General features: G+C 31.7%; 1 protein-coding gene and 1 pseudogene across 1 annotated transcript; one reads left to right on the forward strand and one right to left on the reverse strand.

Annotated features, from left to right (window-relative positions):
• Nucleotides 1–14,753: 14,753 nt before the first annotated feature.
• On the reverse strand, nucleotides 14,754–17,673 carry LOC114391886 (annotated as a pseudogene).
• A 1,990-nt stretch (nucleotides 17,674–19,663) lies between these two features.
• LOC114391484 lies at nucleotides 19,664–20,659 on the forward strand. The gene is made up of 2 exons (XM_028352492.1): nucleotides 19,664–19,961; nucleotides 20,508–20,659. Exons 1-2 carry the CDS (start codon nucleotides 19,664–19,666, stop codon nucleotides 20,657–20,659), a joined length of 450 nt encoding a protein of 149 aa, XP_028208293.1.
• Nucleotides 20,660–21,627: the final 968 nt, after the last annotated feature.

Here is a 21,627-nt window from a genome sequence, read left to right on the forward strand (position 1 = left end):
CTAAAAAGTTCATATTCATGGGTTAGAGTATTAATCCTAGATCTCTTAACATCAGTTATGCTCTCATGTGTGAGTTGAAGTGAGTCCCACATCTCCTTGGCACTTGTACAGTTTGAGACTCTAAAATATTCATTTATTCCTAGGGCTGAAGTAATGATGTTTTTGGCTTTAAGATTATATTGAACTCTTCTTATATCTTCTTCAGACCATTTATCTCTAGGTTTTTCTATTGTTGTGCTTTCACTTGTTGTGCTTCCATCTACTATGGTGGGTACATAAGGTCCTATTTCTATGATTTCCCAAATGTTTAAATCTATTGCTTCAATGAAGATTTGTATACGGGTTTTCCAGTAGTGGTAACCCTCTCCATTAAAGATAGGAGGCTTATTGATGGAATTTCCTTCTGGGAATAAGAAATTTGCTGAGACCATATTTCTTGAAGTTTCTAAACTTTCTACAAGAAACCTGTTCTGATACCACTTTGTTTTCAGACAGTTTGTTTTCAGACAGTTTTTAGCATAAATTCCATAAAATTGAATATTTACTATGAATTAAAAGAATATTTAATGTGCATACATTACATGAATTGTAAAAAACGAAAATTAACTAAACTATAATTCCAAAATTACTTAAACATTGATTGTTTCATTTTTAACTTTCAAATAGTAGTTTGCCCACTAGATGCGAAGTGCCTTCAATCTCTCTGGTTTTAATGGTCTAGCATCATTGAAATACTGCATGATATAATAAAACATAAGTTAATAATATATAATATCAATTACAAAAAAATGAAATATGTTTGAATTAAACAATTATCTTTTCCCAATTATTCTTGAAACTTACTAAGATTATAGTTGACATCCAGTGCATAACGTAATACCTGCATTCAGTGATTCCTTTTTGTCTATTACACTAAATACATTATGAAATTTGGATATTCAATGTTAAGTACAAATTAGTCTACACAATAATAAAATACAAATTAGAAGCATTGTTTAAATGACTTACTTTAACAACAATCCACCTAGTAGCAGCCTTGCATTTTGTTTGTGTTCCAATTATTTATAATTTTTTAATGTCTTTGTTAGATATCAAACTAGAGCATCAAAGCTTAAGGAAGAAAGGAAAATATTGTAGAGGAAACAAAGATAGTTTTATGTGTAAAAAGATCAAAAATGATTCATTCATTTTGAGAGATAAGATTCGATCACATGTATACAAAAATAGTGGATAATTATGAGAGTATTACTGTTAGTAGATACCACAACAAATTAAGTGAGGTTGTTTGTGTACAACTACAAGAATGTATTGGACAACAACAATTGATTGAGCAACTTTTTTCCTCACAAATTGCAAGTCCAGCTCAAAATGCAGTGTTAGGTTCTTCAAAGAAGAATGAAATTATATCATCACATCTTGGTGGGGTAATGGATGAAATGGAAACCTTCAATGACATGAAATTCAACCTACCAATGCAAGAGTTGGACATTGTACCTGAGATTAAAATAGATAAGGAAGCCTTGGAAAAGACAGGCCAATCCAATAAGGAGTACAAGTTGACCTGCAAAGTTTCAAAACAATAACAAATTTCACAAAATAAAGAATTAAAGCATAGCAGTTGAAGATTTCACAAGTTTCTAATCCAAAGCAAAACTAGCCAGTGGCCAGCACAAAAGTTTGCAAGCCCTAAATAGAAGCCTAAACATGTCGTTGCAAAAAAGTTTCCATTCCTTAAACATTGCTACTACAGAAACTCTAGCACATTAACCTGCTAAATGTTATTATCAAAACTCAGCCATGTGAGGTCTAGCCAAGAACATGTTGGGGCCACCATAGTCGAGGCCATGCCATGCCACTCGGCCATGGCACTTGGCAAAAACTCAGACATGCGAGGTGAGCGAAAATCAGCCATGCCATTTAATACAAAACATGCAGAGAAACAAGTCGCGAAGACAGAGCTTAGATGGAGAAGAAGAGAGCGCAAGGAAAATAGGGTTCGTGTTTTGATATTTTTAAATGTAGGTTCAACATCGATTTTCAATACAAAACTGATGTTAACCAAAGTGATGTTAACGTTAACATCGATTTTTAATACAAAACCGATGTGAACAAATACACATTATTTACAATTATGCCACCACTTTTATGTTAACATCGGTTTTTATCGAAAATCAATGTTAACCTAACGATGTTAAATCTACATTTTCTAGTAGTGAAATATTCCACTTTTGTAAATTGGTGTTAAAGAATTTTTTTTCTAAAATATAATTTTGGTTGCTTACATGAATTTTTGGTTTTGGCTTAGTTTAAAAAATTACACTTTGGTCTCTTAAAGTGTTTCTATTAAGCTAAAATTATCCTTCTGTTAGTTTCTTTTAATTATTATACTAGTGTTAATTTTTTCTCACATAATAGACAGTCATGACATAACATGTCTTTAAGTTTTTCATCTATCATCAATTTGACCAAATTATTGTGATAAAATGAAAGAAAGAATAACTTGGTCTAACATAAATATTTTAAGGAACAAAAGTGAAACTTTTTAAATTTGGGAACTAAACTTAATGATCAATTTGATTTCTCAATTACTTTAAAAGATTCAATTTGGTCTCCAAGTTTTTAAAAGATTCAATTATAGTAGTATGATGTTACCCAATAACACAAAAAAATACTACTTTTGATCTTAAATATAAGAAAAACACACATTTTTGTGTCTTAAATATAAAAAAATTTCAACTAACTTTATCTTATTTAATGTTATTATCTTTAAAATGTTCTTCATTTAATTGAGATGTTAGTTTCAATGACTCTTTTTTTTATACTTGATACCAAATTTCAATGAATGATAAGTTGAAAAAAAATATTTTTGATTAAAATTAATGCAATTAAATGTGATTAACTAACTTTTTTAGTTAGTGTGTTATTTTTTCCCATATATTTGAGACCTGAGAAGGAATATACTTGTAATAAGAGTAATAAAATAGTCAATGTAGTGATCATGTAAAAATTTACATCATCATTCATTTACAAACTGGTAAATTTATTACATCCTTTGATTCAAAATAATGATTTTTTTAAGTTTGTGGCACACTAATTAAGGAAGCATTCAATTTATAAAGATTTAGAATAAAATATCCTTAAATTTTCAACTATTTTTCTCATAAGTTATCTCACTAGCCACCAATAACAATTCATTGTATTATCTACCAACTTAATTTTATGACAAATGTTTCTTTTCAATCCAAATATTAATTGATCTTGTTAATTATGACTAATACTCCGTCCATAATTATAAGACTTTTTCAATTAATTCGCGTATCTTAAGAAAAAATAGTTATTGCATTAAATTTGTTAACTATTTGTATTATAATTCCAAAATTATTTTTTTCTTCTCTCTCTATCCACTTATTTGTTTCTCATGTTTGAAGAGAGAATAATTAAGGAATAATATGAAGAAAAAAATAATTAATACATCTAGAAATTACACAAGAGTCTTATAAAAAAAGACAAACAAAATTTTAAAAAAGATATTATAATTAGAGGCATAAAAAATATTATTTTGGAACAAAAACAATAAACTGGAAAGATCATTGTTTTAGAACGGATGAAATATTTTTTACGCTATCTACCTTAAAAAGGCATATTTAATTAACATGATTTAGTTGTCAGTGTAAACTCATAGAATTAAACTCTAATATGAATTTTGGCAAAGAAAAATACTCTCTCTGTCTCTTTATAATTGTTGAATAAGAAAACATTTTATTTCCATTATCATTTTAATTTTTTAATGTAAAGTTAATTATTTGTTTTCACTTATATCTCTTTTATATTAATAATAAACTACAAAATCTAAAAATATATTAATAAAGATGTAAAATTAATTTTATAAAATTATTATTCTTCTTTATTTATTTATTATTTTTTCTTGATCTACGTAAAATAATTTATGACGATAATTATTTTGAGTGGGAAAAATATACTTCAGTTAAAATTCAGTGATTGCACATTAATTGGTTGTTCTCGGTCCCTGTTCCCAATCACAGAAGGCATTTTACTCATTAGAGTTATAGGCTCCCATACTGGATCCTGCAAACTGTGTAGCAGTAGTAGATTGCTACATTCATTGATCTTGGACTTTCGGTGTTTTAGCAGCCACAAATTTGATATGGGAAAAGATCTAGTGTGTATAGGCCACAAGTTACATGCATACACAGAGACACAAGCATACTGACACAGTAAATGTGGGATTGATCACGGTATGGTCCATCCAAGACATAAGATGGACTTCATTTTGTTGTTACTCAGAGAAGTCACGGCAAATAACGCATGGTAGCGGCACATTTTTAAGTAAACAAAAAAGTTATGCTCAACACTTAGAAAAGGACTAAATACACCCTACAAAAGATAGTGGATCGAGTTGTCGCTGCTTGTGCACAATCTTTTTATTTTTATTGATAATAATAATGTAATACTCCTATTCTGGAAGTTTAAGGGGTCCACAAAAGCTGTCAATAATGGTGAGAAAAAGTTAAGGGGGGAAATATAAAAGAGAAAGAAGTGTGATATTGAGTTTTTAAATCAGTTTCTAACAAAGATATGATGTGTTGTGTGGTGTCTAGTTGTGAGTGGCTACGTCTATGCACAGTAACAAGTGCATTTAGAGCCACTTGTGCTTATTCTTAGATATTAGAATCTCTCACTCTAATGCCCCTTCTTAAGAAAGTTTATAATTTTCCCCAGTAATGGGGTGATGAAGCCATTGTGATGTTGAAGCTTCGCTACGATAAAATAATTGAGGGTGTTGGATTGATGAGTCGGAAGTTACGAATTAGACATGTCTTATCTTGTTGGAATATAATAATATAATTTAAAAATTACTACTACGATTAGAAGCCAAAAGAGTTGTCAATGATCTACAAAGACCCCAAATCAGCATCGCCCCGAAATTTAGTACCTTCCCTTTTCTTTCTTTAATTCGTGCCTGCTTTTATGATTCAACACCATACCCATTTGCAAATAATAAACAGCACATACCAAATCACTTCGTCACTTCCTTTTGATTGTATTGACATATCACAATCAAAAAATTAATTAACTGAATTTAATTAGGAACAATCCGAATATTAAGGGGACTACTAGATTTTCTAAATTGGTTTAGTGCTAAATTAGAAGGTGCATAGACCCTGAAATGTCCATTATTTGTTCAATCATAAAAGAGTTTAAACTTTTTAACGAGAAAAAAAAGTCAGCCATATGGCCTTTTTTGCTTCATAATTAAAGTCAGCCAGCATGGTTACTAGTCAGGACATGTTATTGGATAGTATGTGCATATTGAGTCAAAATCTCACGAGGGTATCAACTTCAAGCATTTTGTGACAAAGATCCAAGCAAGCAAAGCAACAAGTGCTGGTTCTTAAGTGGTTAAAAGGAATCACCCAAGTGAGCTTGGGTTGGCTTATCCTGATATATTCCTAGGTGTATGCTTCTGTGTTTGGTTTAATGCTGTTATTTTATGACATTTATTAAAACACAAGACAAAAAAGGTAAAAAAAGATGGCATGGAAAAGAAAAACTGAAGGAGAACAAATTCTAATCATGTAGCAGATGCTAATAAAGTGTGGTCCTCTTTAAAAGTTTTGCTACTACACTTTGCAGAGGTGAGAGTTCCTTCAGTTACACGCTAGTACACTTATTTCAGGAAGTACAATTGGGAATTGTTAATCTGTGCCTTTATGTGAAGGATAGCGAACTCTATTTTGTTTAGAACAAAAGCGTCCACAAATTTCTTTGTAAAACAAACTGAATTTAGAGTAAAGGCTTAATTTGTTTCCTAAAAAAAATACTCAACCAAATTTAGTCGCAGGAAAAAGTTTCAAATAGTCCCATAAGATTACTTTTCATGTTATTTCCTTCATTGGTAAAATTTAGTTTGTTTTAATTGGCATTTATTGAGATGACACAACCACATTTTTTCATAAATCCTGAAAATTAAAGAAACAACAAAATAATGCAATTTCAATCAATTTCTTTAACTAAGAGACTTTCTTCACCCCAAAATCATATAACCCAAACCATATCAACCTCTCTAAGCCTTCTTTTATCCTTGTAAAATACCACAACAATACCAAACTCTAAAACTGCATAGTCAATTCCTTTATGTTCAAGTCAAAGAACACCAAAGATAGAACATAATAGCCCTAGCTCAAGCCTCTGCTAGTGCCTTCCCCTAGCTCTGTCTAACCAAGAACCTGAGGTGAACTATGGAGCTCATCGATCTCTATTTATATAAAGTGTCCATTGACAACTCTTTACACGTGTCCTCATAAAATTAACCCTTTAGGGGCCACGTCTATGTACATATGATCCTGCCAGTTTCATATGCAGTACAAGTACGTTGTTATGCGCCTCTGACATGTCAGAGACATGGTGTACCACCTGGCTATTGCTAAGCTTAACTTGATCGACTCTTGAGATGAGTCAGTCAACCATTAGGAATTGGAACTTGAAGATAACTCAATTAGTCCATGTAAGTGAGTCGGACCTTAGGATGAGTTGGACATGTCTCTAGAAACCTATTACGGTCAGATGGTTCACAACCCCGCAAACACTAATTATGAAAGGTGTAAGTGCTTAAGTGTTAGAGTTGTCCTTCTTGGGACTTGTCTTGGTTAGTCAGTTCATAGTCCCACAAGTATTAAGCTCTTGAAAGACACAAGTGCTTAAGTGTCATTGTCATGGTAGTTCTTCTTGGGACCTATCTCAGTCGGACAATCCACTTTATAACTTATGTTTCTTCTTAATCGTGGATCACCAATTTTTATTCTAAGAAGACCTAAAGATTTATGCACTTAATGTTTTTTTTCCTTATAATATTATCCTAACAATCATAAATATAGCAAGTAGGAGTGTTTATAAAATAAGTTAGAGATGAAATTATCTTTATCAAACTAAATTTTTTTGAGTTCATTTATATAGACTTAAATTTAACCTAATTAAGACCTAATGATATACGAGATAATTATCTAGTCAATTCACTTAAGTATAAATCTTAGCATAAAGTATAAGTAAATTAACCAAAGAAATAAAAAACTAAAATTAAAGTAAATTTTGCAGTTAATATTTCAAAACAATAAGTAATACTAATATAAATATAATATGTTATGCAAAATGTTTTTTTTAAATTATATTATTGGTGTAAGTATCTATTGAGTCCATAACTAATTTCCACAAAAAAAAAAATTAACTTAACACCTTTGGTGAGATCTATTCTCCAACATCATATTTTTTCATCAAGTAAAAATATTGCATATATAAAAAAACTATTAGAATCATATCCAACTTTTGAAATCCCTGTGGTTGTTCCTATGAAGTCCAGAAGTTAAAGTTGACTTCTAAAGAAATGATCAGAGATATTATGGTTTTTAATTAATCTTTTAGTGATTAAATGATAAGCTGTACTTTGAATTCACAAATTTATTAAGTATATTTCTTGGGCTTTGCTTAATATATAAGGCTGCAACAACTCCAAAATTGGAAATACATCGCAAGCATATTTTTACTTGTTTTCTGAAAAAATAAATCAATTAAAGTTTTTGAGATAAAGAGTGTCACACTTTTAACTTGAAAAAGAAATTTCATTCATATTAGTTTCTTATTTTATTGTTGTAAGTTCTTATTGAAAAATTTATTAAAAAAATACCTAAATCTTATTAATAAACTATTTTTGAATAAACTATTTTTTATCATTTTTAAATAATTAAAAAATGCCTAAATCTTATTACATTATTTTTAATCAACTATTTTTTTATCATTCGTAAATAATTATATGATCATCAAGTTGTCCGTTCTTTTTGTACTTGGATCTTCTACTTCAATACTGCCTTTGCAACAAAATATTAGTCTTTAGATTTAATCTAATGGTGATATAAGAGTTCTGAATATAAAAAAAAATATTTTTAATTTCCAATTATTTTACTGCAAGAGCTGCATGGCTGTTGTGTTAGCAAACAATTCAAATTTCCAATTTCTTTATTATGTGTTTTGTTCATACGATATTGTTTGGATTTAAAATATTATATATTATCTTATATTTACCATATTTTTTAGATTCAAAGATTACCCGGAAATTAAAAATTTGTTTCTCTTTTAAAATTAGGATGCTAGGTCTATAAACATAGGTTATTTAGATGAGGAAAATCACTCAAACTGAAGAGGAATCATCACCTTTAGTGAGAGGTGCGGGGTAGTGATGTTGTGAATGTATGCATGAGAGTTAGACCACATTAAATTAAATTTGTGCTGTGGATGTAAGCATGAGGAGTTGAATTCCATTAAATAAATTTGTGATCTTTTATTATTTCCTTATTGTATTGCTTTTTTTGTGTTTTCTCATCATTGTGTGTGAAGAGGTGTGTGTTTTTTTTCTTCCAATTATGATATCAAAGTTGATGGTTGGTGCAACTAGTAATATGTGATAAGTATTGAAACTTGAGGAAATCGATAGTGGATCCGTGTGGGATCCTTGTATATTCCAATGAAAGTCGCCAATGACAGTACAAGTCGAGAAATGTCACCATGAATACTCACAACAAATAAAAAAACATACCAAAATTTGTATGGAGCAGAAGCGTGATGAGCATCCATGGTGGGAGTTGAAGATGGAATTCAGACATTTTAATTAAAGGAGTGATGGTTAGGAAATTATTAAAAGTTTTAATTTTAAATTTGTAAGATATTGTTTAAATTTAAAAGGATATTATCTTTTCTTTACAATGTTATTTAGATTCAAAGATATATATTATATGAGGTGGGAGGATTTTATTGAGAGATGGGAGATCATGTAAGGGAGGATTTATCAACTTTTTCCAAAATACTTGTAGTCAGCGTGGAGGGATGGATCCATGTAGATGGGTGTAGATAGGGACAATTGTCCCCACAAAGTTCTTTACTAAAACATATTTAATAAAATAAAATAAAAAATTACCCCACATGAATAAATAGATGTTATTCACAACATTTTTTTAAATTGAAAGCAAAAAATTGTAAAAGATAAAAGAAGAGAACAAATTGATACTAATTTTTAATCATTTTATTCTTCTATTTTTTACCATTCCCGCCCCTATAAATTTCTAAAATGAAATGTGTAACAGTGTAAGATGAATATAGAATGGTTTGTTTGATTACATATATAGAGAAATATTTTTTGTAGTACCAACAATGAAAGGTTACAAGATTTTCAAAATATGAAAATAGGTAGAAGACAATTAAATTATAGAAACTTAAGTAATTTAGATTTTTTTTTTGTCATGAACTTATGTATTTTATAAAAAATTTATAGTATTTTTTCCTTATAAAGATATTATAAATTATTCTTTTTGGTTCCCACTGTAAAAAAATTCTAGATCTACACTGGTAGTAAAGTTGTCGATGTAAGCATATATGGGGTAAAACCACATTAAAACAAATTTGTGTTGTATAAACCTGACGGACGGAATCAAGTTGAATAAATTTGTGTTGGAGATGTAAGTATAAGAAATTAAACTACATTAAATAAATTTGTGATATTTTATTTTCTTAAGACACTTTTTGTGTGTTTTTTTATTATTGTGTGTGTGAAGAAGTATGTGTTTTTCTCCAACATGCAGAGGATCTTTTTTCTCTCTTTTATGCCAAAATAATTCTCTTATTAAATATCCTTATATAAAGATATTGTTGTAATTCTAATACCAAATAATTCTCTTAGTTTAATACCACAGCTTTTTTTCTTATTATTGCTATTTCTACTATTCCACCAAAGTTAGATATATAGTAGCTAGGCGCAATATATTGAAGAGACAGACTGTCACAAAACCAAGTTGAGGCTCGAGGGAACAAATTAAAGTTGGTCTTCTGGAAATATCAAAATTTTAATAGTCCATCCTTTTCCCATTTTAATACATCGAATCAAGGGTTTTTCTTTCCCAGAACTGGTAAGACGTGACAGAATTTTGAAACAGCAGTGTACATTCTAGTATCCAATAATGCAGGGACAGCGTCCAAACCTTCCAAAATCAACAGAAAACACAAGTGCCTCATAATTGGTGAGTTTCAAGGTACACGTTGAAATCAGTCCCTAACATCCATGCAATACCAAAACAAGGATACATGGATGGAAAGGTAACAAAACACTGTGGAATTTTCCCTGTTGTGGGGGCAGAATGCTGGCCAAAGTTGTAACAGTGGCATGTGACCAAAACTATAAAGCAAAGGAATTTGCGTCACATGTGACAATAATATGTGTATGCATCGCACTAATAACCCCAGGAGCTACTAGAGAGTCTCCTCTCGCCATGCTCACCGCCCAAAGCAAAGCATTGGCGCAGTAAGATTTTAAGGGACCGTGTTTTGGTCTACAACATCAAAGTTTAAGTTTAATTGTTTGTGATCGTAATTGAAATTGTATTGATCATATTTGTTCGTAATTTACCGTAATATCAACAAACAGGATAAAATTGTAACATGATCATGACCGATATTTAAATCTTACCATAATCATAAACAAAAATGTTAACTGTTTTCTCTCGTACCTAAGTATTTTATTTTATGCATCTTAGGAAAAAGAAAGATGAGAGAGAGAAATAAAAAAAAAACTTTAATAAGTGTAGTAGGTGATGTGATGGGAAAAAAAAAATAAAAAAAAAAAAAAATATATATATATATATATATATAAGAAATGAGGATGTAAATGGGTTATATATGGTTTTATTCCATCCATCCACTGGGGACCGGCCAAAACTTAAAGCCAAAATGAGTTTTATTTGCTCTAAACATTAAATATTATAATTCCATAGAATTACGATGACACGAACACAATTGCTTGTGCGGTCGAGCTTTCGACAGTACAATCCAATGGTTATAATGAATTACTTAGGATGTGTTTGGATTCGTGTTTAATGGAAAAAACACATTTTCTAACGAAAAACACCAAAATAATCATGTTCAGTTTTCATTTGAAGCATGTTTGTGTTAGATTCAGCTGCTTCCTATACGCATGTTTATCTTTATCTGTTAAAGACACTGCAGAGAGACCAACAAAAAATTAACAAGTTACGTGGTGAGTGTTTAATGTAGCTTATTTTGAAATATATTTTTAAAATTAAAATAAAAACGATTTTTCCTCTAAATTTAAGCATTACCAAATACTTAAATTATTACTCATACTTTTTTCTCTTCTAAAGATGAGAGATTTCTAGTGGGGGGAAAAAATGTTGATTTGAATTGCAGCATATCCCGCATGGTTCATGTTCAAATGAGCAGTTATACATAATTATAATTAAAGCTATTAGCAACACATTCACAAAAAAAAACGAGTAACTTGTATTTACTGCTGGAATAATTCTAAAAATTGTGATTAATTTTCGTGTTGATGGTACACTACACGAAATCAAGTTGTCGTGAATTAGAATGCACAGTTTCTCTAGTTTATTTTGAATTATAGATATAGATTCCATTTTCTAATAGCTGAATTTCTCATTACTAGATTCCCATGGCTTCGATGGAATACATTTAGGATATATGCATATATGGTTTCCATATATACAAATATATGTATGTAAATTTCTGATTTGCTATAAATGTACAATATATATATATATATATATATATATATAATTACATGTATTTGCACAGTGATATGTGTTATATATAATTTCTATATTTAAAAGCTTTGAAGTTAGATATATTTTATTATTATAATACATGCTTATTTATTTGTTAAGTATATTTTGTAGTTAGTTTATTAAGACTTAGGGGTGCATATCAGTGTTTATTATCTTGATTTGGTTAGTGTGTGTATATTACATAGATTTTATATTGTTATTAATTAATTGACAATGAAGATGTTCTAGTGTTGCTATGATATGATTTTGAAAATTATTTGAGTCGATGTATATGTATATAGGTTGTGTCTTGTAAACATTGTTATGGATGTATAATATGATATATGAGTATAAGTGAACTATGCGATGAATTGTGAGATACATAAGTATTGAGATGTTGTATGTATTGAGTTGTGAGCTATGAACTGTGCAATCACACAATTGTAAGATCTTTTAAGAGCAACGAGTTTGTGCGGGATGAGTTTTGTGATAGGTTCCACTATGGAAACCCGACGAGTTTAATCACTGGAGGTGTGATGAGTTAAAACGATTTTGAAAATAATTGAGATTTTAAAAACAATTGAGTAGTTGTGTGTATTGCATAGTTCATAGGTAAAACCTGTGTGTTAAAATGTTTTTTGGGTTGAACCTGAATCAGGAAGGAGAGGCCCTGACGAACTCCCCGAAGTCTAGGCATTGGAGGTAAATATACTCGGTTTCAGTACTCCTTTAAGCTTGTGCTGATTCCACATGGTTGGAACATTCTAGCAAAACAGAGTGATCCTGACTGGTTTCCCTATGATTTCACTTAGCAAGAGTGACTTGACTTACCCACCATGAGACATGTCTTGTCATGTACTCTTAGAAGCCCAACGAGATTTTTCATTGAAAATGATACCACATTACATATAGGCTTGAGTATAGTATATTTGTTGCATAACGCTCATGTTTGACTTTCATTGAGTTAACGATTGAGGTTTTGATGTTATTTTCTGGAGTGTGGTGAATAAGTGTGAATACTTTTGTGTGGTTTGGTGAAGTAATGTTGTTTATGTAAATTCAACTTTATGTATTTATATGTTTCACATGCTCTAGTGTTTTATTATATATGAATGTGATAACTCATTTTCGACGTGTGTGTTTGTGTGTGTGTGTGTGCATGTGTGTGATGAGTTCTATGCTGGAGATGGAAAGGTTTAGCCTTTGTCAGGGAAATGCTCTAATAGATCTGATAACGAGCCATGAAATTTTATTTCATATGTTACAATTCCATGAAGAATATAGTTAATTTATGTTTTTTGCTATTAGTTTGATTTGTTTTCATTCAGTTTGGACATCCTTACTTTGGGACAAGATGATTTTATTATTTATTTGGACATGTTCTATTAGGATGTTCAAAAAATGAATGTGAACCTTTTACCTTTTTTGAAATGTTTTTATTTAAATGTGTTTTAAAACTTTTAATTAATTCTGCCTTTTTATTTCTTTCATTACATATATGTATGGGGTAGAAAATATCACATTTCCATAATGTAATTTTATATTATGGAAACACCTTTCCAGAATATAATTTACTTGAAAGACCTTTCCAGGATGTAATTTATTGGGAATAAAACTTTCCATAATGTGAATTTTTATATTTTAGAGAGGCCTTTCAAGAATGTTATTTTACATTCCAAATTAGATGTTTCAAAAGTTTAAAATAATAATAATAATAAATTAAAAATTCGCATATAAATCATGTTACGCATTAATATGAAATTCATTTATTGTTAGTGATCGATTTAACTAATATTGTAATTATATTTCTCATTAGTAATAATTTTAATATTTTATAAAACAATTTAAACTCTATAAATGAACAATATTTTGAACATATATATATATATATATATATATATATATATATATATATATATATATATATATATATATATATATATATATATATTAGAGAACTTAATAATTATTAAATTGTTAAAAATATTGCATATAAATTATAATGTTATAAATTTAATAATTTTTTAGAATATAGTTGTAAAATAATTGAGTAAGACGGGAAGAAACAAATCTGGGAGGTGCAATTAGCAATTGTTACAAAATATAACATGGGACATTTTAGGGGTCAATAACGACTTTTAATTCTTTTAAAAACCTTAAATATAACTTTATAGGATTTATCTTGGAATCTTATCCCTTCTATTGAAGTTAAATTCCTAATTGTTTATCAATTATATAATTATTGTATTGTTTCTCATTGTAATTTTGGACTGATTATATGATTCACGAATTGATTAATTATTATGAACAAAAACTGTTAATTAATTGACTTATACAATAATAGGATTCAAGGGATTTGTATGAATCATCTTATTTTGAAATTTATAATTCAATTACCATTGTTAATTAATCTCTCTCAGCTAAATATTCATTCTAATTCAAGACTACATGAACAATAAGAGAATGAATTAGAAGAGGATTTTCAGACCAAGAATTAATTTTATTTATCATTTAAAAAAGAGGAAAGATTAATTAATAATTGATTAGGTAATTGAGATTTGATTGAAATAGAAGATTAGGGGAATGTAAAGATAAGTCTAAAATCAGAATCTTAGGCCTCTCAATTCGTGAGAATCTTCTTGAATCGCTACTACTTGTTTTTTATTATCTTTTTACAATTAATTGCAACTTAAATCAATTTTGCTCAAATCTAAATTAATAATTTGGGAGCACCACTAATCTTTATAGTATAATATTCGAACTTAAGTCATCCATATTATTACATAAAATACACTTATCCTTGAGCTGATAAAATTACTATTATGCCTCACATCTCTTGCTCAAGCTGATAAAATGAATCAACTCATCTTAATTATAAAAGTGTAAGATGGCATCTGCTACCCTCCCATATTCTGTCGTTAGGGCTTCTACTGAGAAAGTTGAACCTGTAAAATTTAATCCTCCATTTGTTGCCTTAAACCAATTTGCTCCCAACATTCCAAGCTTCTCGGACAAGAAGCAAAAACATGAAATACATTTTCAATATCAGAATCACACAATGAACAGGTCAAAGGACGGAGCTAAAACATCATACATAATACATACAACACTTTTTTATTTTTTGGAAGGCAAATATAAGACATTATTAATGAAAGAAGAGAATTGAACTGAGATCACAAGGCCTGGAGGCTCAGGTCAAAGTACAGATAGCAAAATCCATGAGAATGGGATAGAAATAAACCCTTCTTCCCCCTTCCAAATTAGTTAAAACTGATTACAAAATGACTCCCCAAAAGTCCCAACTGGTTACAGTAATCAAAATATCGTCACACAAGTGTTTTAATACACAAACAATGGTGCATTGCCACTCAAAAAGAGAAGGAGCACAGGGGAGCCTTAGCCTTGATCCAACTCAATGATTTAATATATCTTCACCAAGTAAGATTCAACTTCATTGAAAACAACATATTTGCCAACCCCGACCCTCCATCCGTCATCTCATTTCTAGATTTCAGTCTTCTCCCTCTCCCATTGAAATGGGTAACCTATCCACCCACCCAAAATACACTTCCACCGATCTCATCTCAAGGGGGGGAAAGAAAGAATTTAATGTACTAGTGTGGAGAAATTGGTGCTTCACAGATATTACATTACGCAAACTGTATTATTAGCAAAACAACAGCAATCTTGTCACCCTCCTTATTCCAGCAGACCTCAAAAATGCCCCCATTGCCTGTGTATGTTTTGACAATCTTGCCGTCCCTCAATGACCATATGTGCATGTATCTGTCAAGAGACCCACTAACTAGATAATTGCCGTTGGGACTGAAAGAAACAGAATATACGGGATGCCTGTACAACCAAATAAACATGTCAGGAAAAAAAAAATAAACTAAGGCCTACAATTTACATGTTGATCAGACTCCTCTCGTCTACAACTTTGAAACAGAAAATGGAAAGAGGCTGTTACACATATACTACCCTCCCACATGAATAAACCAAAAGCTAAGAAGACCCTCAAATAAGTATACTCGAGCCATAAATACAGTACCTGTGTCCATCCAAGCTGTACATGAGTTTCCCAAGTTCCACATCCCATAGCTTTACAGTTGAGTCAAATGAAGCACTGCACAACAAGATGACTACATAGTTTTTAAAATGAAAACTAACTACCAAATAGTACCCAACAAGAAAAAATAGCTAACAGGAACCCATCATCATAATCAAACTGTCAAGATGGATGTAAATCATGAAAATGAATCTAATTTCACCACAAAATTAACTTACCTAGCCAACACCAGTTTATGATTAGGGTTATTTGTACCAGAACCAGAGGGGCTCCATCGGATGGTATATATCTCCTACAAAACAAATTATTTAGTTTTCCCAACAACATGCAGAATGAATAAAGAATTAAAATTTTAAATGCAGATACAAATAGAAAACATTGGAAAAACGATTAACATTCAAACCACACGGCACCTTGGAATGCTCCCTTAAGTCAGGAAGATAAGTATCCTGCATCATACTTCATATCTGCAAAACAAATCACATATTCAATCCAAACAAGAAACATCAAACAAACATAAAGTAATTTCATAAATTACTGCATATTTCTCAGACTAAATAATTTTACAAAAGTATGAAGCACAAAAGCCTGTACCAGCCAAAAAAACAATAAATATGGAATTATAACATCGACAATATCCAACAGTTAATTATTCAGGGATCAACTACTACCTTTGCTGTGATATCATCAGAACAGGAGGCCAGCAATGAACCTGTGGGATCCCATTTGACACAATTAACTTCACCCTGAAAAATGCAGTTAGGTCATTAGCAGATGTAATGTAAACACTAGTTCAATAACTATATTGTGTTCCAATGAAATATCTCAAACTATTTGCCTTCTGAACACCCAACAGAAAAATTTCAGATCTTTGATCCTTTAACCTCAGTCAACTACATAAAAAGCAAACAAGTAGACCCTATAATATGGTTAAGTGAGATTTTACCTGATCAAACAAAATTACAAACTAAATTTGCTACCCAATTAATTCATATAGTGCTGGCCATTTGAAATACATTTAAATAGTAGAGCAACTCAAGAAGTCAGGATTCATCTTGAAAGCGGCAGCCCACAATTATCCACTAATCTATATAGTTAACCTTGCCAGACATTTTTAACTTTAGGGGATGAACCCTTCCTCACAATAGTGTGCAATTTCAGCATTGAAAAATATCATTGTAGCGTAGTTCCACAAAATAAGGACTCGTGAACAAACCTGGTGCCCAGCAAAAGTTTTTATAGGGCGGGTTTCTCCAATTTTGCAAACATATATCATATTGTCTGTGGAACTTGTGACAAAAGACACATTGTTGCGCTGATCAACATCAAGTGTTGGACCTAGACAATATATCAAACCCAAATCAAAATCATTCATAACATTTGAGAAAATTCTCACCAAGAGCTCTTTTTATAGAATTCTCCCTAGATTCTATATTCAAATTTTGCACTTGAATGAAATTCAAATTGTTGCTTCCATTCTTCTGCCTTCACATCCCCACAATTGCACTTTGATCAACACTTCCAGTCAGAAGATAATCTCCTTTCTTATTCCACTTCAGAGCGAATATTGGTCCCGTGTGTTTGCTTAATGTACTCTTCAGTTCACCTAGTCATAGATAGCGCAAAACGGTCAAAACAACTATCATAATAGAAGTCCTACTAATTGTAAGACAAAAAAGTATAATATCTTTAGCACTCAAATCAATCAGTTTGATGTTTCATTAAATCACTGAAATACATTACATCAGAAGAGTAATGTTGCTCCCCTATCATTTTGGATAGAGAAATTCACAACTGTTACCAAGCTACTATATGATTAATGGTTTACCATATCAACAGCTCGCTACTGAAATAATCAGGACTTCATATAATAAAAATGGCTGCGACTATCGAGAGTCTTTCCTGGCCCTTTCTCAGTTACCACCCTGTCATTTTACCCTTGTTTGGGTAGTGGGTCTGAATATCCTTAGAGATTTTGTTTAAACTCCCTGTTACAGAGATGACATATCATAGGTCAAATGATGGTTCCATTCTCTAGGACACTAACCATACCATAGAAACTAGATGGAAATAATTATTTATTTTTGGTGTGCTTCAGAGAAACTTCGGTTTCTGTTTCTTGGTCAGGGGTACCATGATCGTTTAGAAAAAAAGGACCTAATGAAGTGAGAACATAGAATCACGCTAAGTGGAAGAAACTTGACTTTCAATTGAAAGTTGATTCACAACTACCACCATCTGCACAAGTTTACCTTTTGGTCTGTACTTCACAAATTTCACAGTATGACGAGGTATGGAAACTTTTTGGTTCACAACACAAGACAATACCATTTTGGAAATAGAATCCAAAAATGAAAATAACAAATAAACATGTTTTCAAAAGGTTTAGAAATTGAAAATGAAAATTATTTTCTGAAAATGAGCACAGAAAACATTTTCAGAATGTACCAAGCAGCCCCTTACTTTCCCTAGTTTGTTTATTTTTATTCTTTTCCTTTGCCTCTTTTATCAAAATAGGAAAACTCTCTTTGTCTCCCTTGAAATTTGGAGGCAAAATAATTCAATGTTTCGATTCTCCATCTCCAAAGAACATAAATATAAGTTTCACTACCTACCCGTCCCCTTTACTTTTCTTTGGTTTTGTTGGAATTGCTACAAATTTCTAGAATATTCTTAAATATAATATGAAAATGGTAGAATATCCTAGAACTATAATGTGTATGAATATGGTTGAACAATCTAGAACTATAAGTGTATGTATAAGATAGAAGAACTTAGAACTATCATGATACTAATCTATCATGAAAACTATAAAAAGACCTAAAGTAATGTAGAAACATTCACCACCATTGAGAGATTGGTGACTTGAGCCTATAAATAGGCAATTGATATGTTGTAATTTATCATCCAAGAAATCAATGACATAACCTTCTTTCTAAAACAATTCTCTAAAACTATCAACTATCAACTATCATCTAATAAACTACCAACAGTGGTATCAAACCTACGTTTGGTCATACATTGGGCGTAGTTATATTACCTACCTACCATTCCAAAATCCTCCCAACTACTTCAAAAGTTTCCTTTGTACTATTAACCCACTCCAATAATATTTTTTCTAAGCTATGGATAACACTACTCAATCGTCAACTATTTCTATCCTTATCTTCAATGGTGAAAATTATGATTTCTGACGTGTTAAAATGGAAACATATTTTTCATCTCAAGATTTATGGGACATAGTAGAAGAAGGCTTCACCGTTCCCGTGGATACTTCAGCTCTTAATGCATCTCAAGAAAAAGAGTTGAAGAAAAATAAACAGAAAAATTCAAAGGCGTTGTTCACCTTGCAACAAGCGGTGACTGATCCAATTTTCCCAAGAATTATGGGAGCTAAGACTGCCAAAGAAGCGTGGAACACATTGCAGGAGGAGTTTCAAGGAAGTGTTAAGGTACGTGTCGTTAAACTTCAATCTCTAAGAAGAGATTTTGAACTATTGAAGATGAAGGAGTCTGAGACAGTTAAAGATTATTATTCTAAAGTTAAAGAAATAGTTAATCAAATGAGAGCTTTTGGGGAAGATATTCTTGACAAGAAAATTGTTGAGAAAATTCTAATTACTATGCCCCAAAAGTTTGACCCAATCGTGACAATGATTGAGGAAATCAAAGATCTGTCCACTCTATTAGAGACAGAACTTGTGGGCTCTCTTGAAGCATATGAGCAAAGACTGTATAGGCATAAAGAAGATACACTTGAAAATGCCTTCTAGTCAAAGTTTAAATTTCAGCCCCAAAACAAAGAAAATGGAGGAAAGAAAAATTATGAATAAACTTCCAGAAGAAGAGAAGGATCTAGGAATTTCCTTAAGAACAAAACAGATAAAAATTCTTCGTGCAATATATGCAAAAGGCAAGGCCATGCAGAGAAAAATTGTTGGTTCTGTAATATGCCACAATGCAACCATTGCAAGAAGTTCGGCATGTAGAGAAAAATTATCGCAACAAAAATAGGCATCAAGCTAATATCGCAGAGGAGCATGATCAAGAACAATGTATGTTCTATGCCACTCAAGACTCAATAAAAGAAAAGGGAGGAAGCTGGTACTTAGATAGTGGATGTAGCAATCACAGGGCCAAGGATGAGACTATTTTCAAAAGCATTGACGAGTCTGTCAAAGTCAAAGTTCGACTGGGAAATAGAAGTGTGGTTGAATCAAAAGGCAAAGGCACTGTCATGGTGGAGACAGATAAAGGTACGCAACTCATCCATGATGTCTTACTAGTTTCTAGCCTAAAAGAAAATCTTCTAAGCATTGGTCAAATGATGGAGAGAGGCTACACACTTCACTTTGAAGGAGGTGTATGCAAAATCTTAGACAACAAAAATAAAAGGTCTGAGATAGCCCAAGTAAAGATGAATAAGAGCAATAGAAGCTTCCCTCAAAATTTAAAATATGCAACAAACATTGCCATGAAGGTACAAGTTGATGATTCATGGCTATGGCATCGAAGATTTGGCCACTTCAACACACATGCCTCGAAGTTGCTACATGAGAAGAACATGATGAGAGATCTTCCCAGCATAAAGGAGAACAATGAAGTGTGTGAAGGATGTCTCCTTGGTAAGCAACACTGATTTTCTTTCTCAACAAGCAGAGCATGGAGAGCGAAAGATCTATTGGAGCTTATACATACGGACGTCTGTGGACCAATGAGGACGCCATTACATGAGAACAACAGGTACTTCATACTCTTCATTGATGACTTCTCTAGAATGACATGGGTATATTTTCTAAAAGAAAAATCAGAAGTCTTTGGAGTATTCAAAAAGTTCAAGGCCCTTGCTGAAAATCAAAGTGGAAAACAGATAAAAGTACTAAGAAGTGATCGCGGCAAAGAGTACACTTCTCGCGAGTTTGAAAGATTTTGTGAGGATAAAGGCATTGAGTGACAACTTACAGTCGCATATTCTCCTCAACAAAATGGAGTGTTCGAGAGAAAGAATCGCACAGTTATGGAAATGGCTAGATCAATGCTCAAGGAGAAGGGACTACCTAACACATTATGGGCTGAAGCAGTCTACACTGCTGTTTACATAATCAACAGATGTCCAACTAAGTCTGTAAAAGACAAGACTCCAATTGAAGCTTGGAACGGGAAGAAGCCATCAGCAAAGCACCTAAGGGTCTTTGGATGCTACATTCATATTCCAGACGTGAAGAGGCACAAGCTTGAAGACAAGACTATACGAGGTATCTTCCTTGGGTATAACAATATCTCTAAGGGCTACCGTGTCTACAACTTGCAAACTAAGAAACTCGTCATCAGTCGAGATGTTGAAGTTGATGAGTACGCTTCTTGGAATTGGGATGAAGAAAAAGTGGAGAAGAACGTTCTTATACCCGCTCAACTACCTCAAGAAGAAGCTGAGGAAGAAGACCCAGGTGAACCACCTTTACCTCCACCACAACAACAAGATCAAGAACTATCATCACCAGAGTCTACTCCAAGACAAGTAAGATCTTTGGTGGACATATATGAAACATGTAACTTGGTCATACTTGAACCTGGAAGCTTTGAAGAAGCATCAAAGCAGGAAGTATGGGTCAAGGCAATGGAAGAAGAGATACAGATGATCGAGAAAAACAACACATGGGAGTTAGTAAATCGTCCCCATGGAAAAGATATCATTGGGGTTAAATGGGTCTATAAGACAAAGCTCAACCTGATGGCACCATACAGAAACACAAGGCGAGGCTAATAGCTAAGGGTTACTCACAGCAACCCGGAATTGACTACAATGAGACATTTGCACTAGTAGCTCGTCTTGATACCATAAGAGCTCTAATAGCTCTTGCGTCACAAAAAGGATGGAGTATCCATCAACTAGATGTCAAATCCGCCTTCCATAATAGCGTA

The sequence above is a fragment of the Glycine soja genome, chromosome 17, assembly GCF_004193775.1.
Source record: "Glycine soja cultivar W05 chromosome 17, ASM419377v2, whole genome shotgun sequence".
NCBI classification, from domain to species: Eukaryota; Viridiplantae; Streptophyta; class Magnoliopsida; order Fabales; family Fabaceae; genus Glycine; species Glycine soja.

What these genes read in the sequence shown, in the direction of transcription:
- LOC114391484 (XM_028352492.1), top strand. Translation starts at nt 19,664, where the DNA reads ATGCAACCATTGCAAGAAGTTCGGCATGTAGAGAAAAATTATCGCAAC. An exon ending in CATGGTGGAGACAGATAAAG is followed by an intron (nt 19,962 to 20,507) that starts GTACGCAACTCA and finishes ATTTTCTAAAAG; the next exon opens with AAAAATCAGAAGTCTTTGGA.